Source organism: Pempheris klunzingeri, chromosome 8, assembly GCF_042242105.1.
Source record: "Pempheris klunzingeri isolate RE-2024b chromosome 8, fPemKlu1.hap1, whole genome shotgun sequence".
NCBI classification, from domain to species: Eukaryota; Metazoa; Chordata; class Actinopteri; order Acropomatiformes; family Pempheridae; genus Pempheris; species Pempheris klunzingeri.
This window is the reverse complement of record NC_092019.1, coordinates 14,398,179-14,403,860: the sequence shown is the minus strand read 5'-3', so window position 1 is coordinate 14,403,860 and position 5,682 is coordinate 14,398,179. Positions and strand designations below refer to the sequence as shown.

The following is a 5,682-nucleotide window of genomic DNA, read 5'->3' as shown; positions in this document are numbered from 1 at the left end:
GAAAGAGTCGGTTTTTCAGACAGCAGCAGGCGAAGAGATCCTCGGACTGCAGGCTCAGACACACAGCCTGCTCTCCTCACTCCGACGTGCACACACATGCAACAACCGCACTCTGGGGCTCAGAGGACCATCAGTTTCCCCACCGCTGTACGGAGGAGGGCGGTGGTGCGTAACTGACTGAAGCTATGTCCAATTAAAATGCAGATCGGAGCTACGTCATCGTTAAAGGGGCGGGGCCTGTATCATTGACAGCATCTTTTCCATGACGCGTTGAGGAGGACCCCCCAAAAGCAAGGACGCACGGTACAGATACAGTCAAAGTGACTTCATCACTTTGCAAGTGGTGAAGTCATTTTAATTCTCGTATTTTAATTATTAATTGCAGATGCGAATTTAAGGTGACATCCCCGCGTCCACTTGCAGACAAAGAATGACTGTTTTCTGTTTTACAAACAGTGTGGGAGAGAGTTAGTCAAAACTATGTCGACAAAAATCAACATGACAAAACGACAACAGTCAGAATGATAAATGAGAGAATTTATGGTCTAAATTTATGAAATACTGCCACCTGCTGGACAAGTTTCTGAACCACAGGTCACCAACAGTCGTGCTCTCTGCATATAGGAAACATGTAATGAAAAAGAGCATATTTTGCAAATAATTTGTGAGATTAAAAACATTAGCATATGTCCAATGACTAACTGAAGTAGGTTTAGAAATGTTTATGACCTAGAATACAACATCAGTGCAGGTATTGTAATGTAATTGTAATGTAGCACACACCCGATAGCAACAAATGAACAAAAACAACTATTACAACAACAAAACCAATCATATCTTGTTTGTGGATAAGCGGTCTCCATGTTACAAATAGCCTCACTATTTGATATTGTCTACAGTATGTAGCAAGAAAATTGTACTGGTCCACTTTGCGGTGAGAAACATTATCATTGGGGTTTTTTTCCCCCTGAAAGTCTGAATGAGAGGCTGTTATATCACTCAAGGCTGCAGGCTCGCTGCTGAAGAACTAACTGTCACAAAAAACTCCTTTCACAGAGAGTCAGCCTGACTGCAACACATTATGTGTGAAAAGGCATTTTTTCCTTTCACTCTGGCGAGCTAGAAGGTTACTGCAGCACCTATAATACAGGGAGATGAATTCTGTAACAGCGTCCACACAATGTGATGAACTCTGGGTCAGATGTAGGGGGGGGGGGGGAATCACCTTCATACAAATGTTCTCCTCTGTAAAATTAGAAAGGTTACAGCAAAGATCAAAGTAGTCATCTGTGCTGCATTATGAATTTACTGCTGCTGAATATTCCTTCTGTGTGGACTGTGCAGGCAGACTGAACTGACAGAAGTGAGCTCTGAAGGCTGTTTCTTTTATTTCACCCTCACAGTGAGCTGCGGTTTATGGGAGCCTTATATAAGCCCATTTCTGTGTAACACATCCTGAGCTCTAGTAATTACTGCAAATGAAATGCATAGAACCATAGAGCAAATTAACAATGTTTGCAAACTGGCTGCCTGTTTGCTTAGATTCACGAAGCATTGAGCAAGTACTTGTTTTTAGTCTTAGAGGCGACTGGATATCTTATTGTGAAATCTAACCACAACTGTATAGGTAATGTAGAAATTGAAACATATATTGCATTCAAATATTTTACAACCATCTAACTGAATTTATGTGCTTCCATTCATTTTGTTTTTGGTAGATTCTTTTTCAAGGTTTAAAAATTCAGATAGAAAAATCAAATGTTTAAACTGTATTTAAGCAGCTTAAATTTTGATCTAAATTTTTAAATCAGCCAAATTCAAGATGGAAAATTCTAACTTTAACTAGTGGAGTGCCAAGGTTAGCTCTTCCTATGTTATTTTACCTGATTTCTTTTTTGAGGAATTATTTTAGGCTATAATTTGACCATCATTTTTCAAAATATCAGACACTTTTACAACATTTTCATCCCAACATCTTACAGCAACCCTAAAGCTTTTGGAACTGCACCATTTTGGATAACCTGGAAAATTCAAGGCATAAAAATTCAGATATTCAAAGTAAAATATTTCATTGCTATTAACTCGGTAGTATTTAAATTTCAACATGAAGTATTCAGAGCGAGTTACATTTTACAGTTAGGTATTTACTTGCTTCTAAGATTCAGATTGTCATGCCTATTATTTGCTTCCAGCATGTCAAGGGCTTTAGGTTATCCATGGAGGTAGTAACAGTTGATCCCATAGAAGTCATGTTTTTTCCCCGTGACTACATTGTCCCTCAGGTTCACAGCAGGACGTGTGATAGAGCTGTTAAAGATGCGGTTGACGTTTGACTTACTGAAAGAATTTTGAAGGTCCAGGAGGCTGAGAGCTGCCTCTTCTCTACCCACAGCCCCAACTCTGTCCACCGGGCGAATGCCAGGCAGGACGGAAGGCCTCGGCAGGATGCAGGGGTTAGAGAGCAGCTCTCTGCCTGTTTGTAATGTGTCCTGCTGCGAAGCTCGTGATGATAACTCAGCATGCGATTCAATACCTGACATGTCTTTGGCTACAGCTGACTGACCGAGGCTAGATACTCTTCTTCCAGCTTTAAAATACTCCTTTTTGCTGCTTGGTTCATCCTTTACACACAGCTCGATCGGGCTTTTCTCTCTGACCTCCGTCTCTCCCTGAGAAAGTGGGCGTTTGTGCGAGTCCAGGAGTTTCTCTATGTCTGCGATCTGGGCAGCGTTAGCCTCTTGGCTGCTCTGTGCCACAGACACATGCATGAGACTTTCATCAAACTGGACTTTGCGGTTTTCTCTCTCTCTGCCCTCACACACAGAGCTTTTGGTCTCAGTTTGTTGTTTGTGTAAGACCCCCTGGGACAGTCCAGAGCTCTGTGCTTCTGTGGAGCCAGAGCTGTACTTTGATTGACTATGACCCTTTTGGTTGGGATCTGGTGCCTCATTATGGTTGGCTGTGATCTCCTGTGGCCTATGTTGGTTTGTAGTATCTGAAGTAGTGGCTTGGTTTAGGGGGTCAGCAGCAGTGGGACTGCAGGTGCTCCTTCCCACACAGCTCCCCTGTCTTCTCCTGCATCCTTTTCTTGGTTTAGAGGGAACAAACACAGGAAAGGACCTTTCTCTCTGTAAGGAAACAAACTCATCATGATTAATGTGGCCCATTGTCAATGTTGTTGGAGAAAGGTACAATGTTCTCAGGCATTTTACCAGTTGTGCTGTATGGGACGTCATCCCAGTGAGGTCACTTATTTTTTCCTTAAAATCATCTATCTTCAGAGGATTTGCTGGGCCCGATCCTTTAAAAAAAATCAAACTTTAAATATCAAATACTACAATGGAGTATAATTGATTATTGATGTTAAAATCCTGTTTATTCTATTACTGGACTTGTAGTTAATTTGCAGAGTGGCTGTACACAGATTTAAAAATTTCCAATACCAAAATGTTTTCTGTTTTTTATACATTCTTTGTCAGCTTCCTGTTAAGGGACCAGACTGAAATTACTGGGGAGAAAAGAAGGAGCGCACTGTGATTTTTTCTTTTCTTGTAGGGATGGTGGTTTAACTTTTTTGCACAAGCAGGGGATCATATTTCATTTCAGCCATCTCTTGCAATAGGGATATCACATATGTATAGAATGATAACCCCTTATTCTGTATCAGGGCTTTGTTATTCCCATCATAGAAACTGGAAGCTAAGTGTACGGTTGTTATATATTAATTATAGTGACGCTAACTAGAAGGTTATGTCTCCTAAGAGCACGCCACTGTTTGCTCACCTTCACTTCATTCTGCATCTGAACAGAAACAGAACTGAAGCAACGTGTCATATAAAGTTAATATAATGTAGATATAGCATCACATGATGATTGCCTTTTTTTATCATAACATTCAGTCCTACTCCCCACCAGAGTCACGTTTGACCAGTCGCTAACATATTAACGGTGTTTAGTCTGTGTGTAGTGGACAACCTGTGTAGTCCAGTTGGTAGGAGGTGATCCAGTGTGTTCTCTCCAAATTTTTCAGTATGTTGCTTGTCCGCTCACATAATGTCAAATCCCATTCACGGAGTTTAGGGTTGGGCAACACTTTTTTTGGAGGAGTTGGGTAGAAAACCTGGTTTTCTCCCATCAGTGGCTTTGAATGCTGGAGGAAAGAGTTGGTACAACATTTGTCATTCGATGGATTTGGTAACCTCAATGATAATGTGAAGCCATATGTTTCATTACTCACATCCAAGAAGCTGTGCTCTCCGGCCCACATAACAGCTTTCTTTCTGGTTTTCATGGGAGAATCTAAGAGCTCATGTCTATATGGACCGCCTGCGCATGGGAAGAAACACATCTTAAACCTTTCTGGAAACCTGTGTTCTATTTAATCTGCTTTTACCACAATATGTTGCCCTCTTACCAATAGTTTTGCTCAGCAGAGTGACGTCCGGTGCACTATTTGGGATTAAGGGGTTGAGGAAAGGTTGGGAGGCCGCTCTTACTCCTGTTTCAGGGTCATCTGGAGAGCAGAATGACGGGAACATTGCAAACTGGGAAATGTGGGATGAATAGGGATGCTCTTTTGGGATTCCTATCTTTATCATTTTCTCCCTGTTAGGAAATGAAACGATGGTGAAGTGTATTCAAATTTGGGGCAGACACAAGAAACATTAAATGCAAGACGTAATATAAAAAGTATTGTCTGTTCATGCATCTACAACAGAAGTTAACACAGAATGTACTCACGCCATATTTATATCAGTTGGTTTTGGTAGGCTGAGAAAAGAAAGAAAACTAATGTTACTATTCTGCATCACCGATGAGGAATACATTTTTCCAGGGATTTGAGGAGAATTTGTTGTTAATAATGATTATATTTATGATAAATCGATGGCTACTCACAGCTGGTCGTTGAGACGAACTTTACTTTTCTTTCTGCCACTATAGTTAGAACGTTGTTGACTGGTGATATGTCTGTGAAGGTAAAACAATCTATACTTAGGCTACATTTGATGTATTAAATGATTAATGCTGCAATTATCTTCGACCGTCTATGCCAAATATATTTACACTCACTCAGACGCGATGGCTCCTCCATAACCAAAGCGATAATGGCCATTCAAGTCAGGCGGGATGCTGTGGTTTAGTGTTGACTGAGCCTCCATTTGGCTGCTGGAGCTCTGACTCAGAGGAAAGGAGGGTGAAGGGAGGATGAAAGGCATGGGAGGGAATAGTACATGAGGGCAAAAATATAGAAAATCAAGCCAAATTTACATGAAACCTTGGCAGCTAATCAAAGCCGTTGCTTTGTCTCATAGTTTTATCATGAGTGTTAATCCAGAGCAAGTCATCATGAATGTCAGGCCCAGTGGTCTAGAGACTGAAATATTTGACCAACACCACTCAGGAGAGTAGGTGTTCCCATTAGTTTGTCTCTAAATGTCACACAACCATCATGATTCATAAAGTACATGATATGTTTACACACATATGACATTATATCATACATTCTAGCATAGATGCAAACATGTATGTTTTGTAGGTTGAAATGATACTGATGATCTTAGCTGGTGATGCCTCTTCTATTTCACATCTATTACATTACCCGCTAATAATAATGAAATACAGAAATTACAAAACAATTCATATAAAAAATAATCATAAAACACACTCTCATGTTAACTCACC

General features: G+C 40.6%; 1 protein-coding gene across 1 annotated transcript; it reads right to left on the bottom strand.

Annotated features, from left to right (window-relative positions):
• Nucleotides 1-2,210: 2,210 nt before the first annotated feature.
• LOC139204724 (sperm-associated microtubule inner protein 4) lies at nucleotides 2,211-5,159 on the bottom strand. Its single transcript, XM_070834687.1, has 8 exons — nucleotides 5,071-5,159; nucleotides 4,897-4,968; nucleotides 4,741-4,770; nucleotides 4,415-4,605; nucleotides 4,238-4,326; nucleotides 3,976-4,150; nucleotides 3,213-3,301; nucleotides 2,211-3,128 (listed from the first exon to the last, which is right to left on the bottom strand). The coding sequence occupies exons 1-8, from the start codon at nucleotides 5,157-5,159 to the stop codon at nucleotides 2,211-2,213; spliced, it is 1,653 nt and encodes a 550-aa protein (XP_070690788.1).
• Between the last annotated feature and the right edge of the window lie 523 nt (nucleotides 5,160-5,682).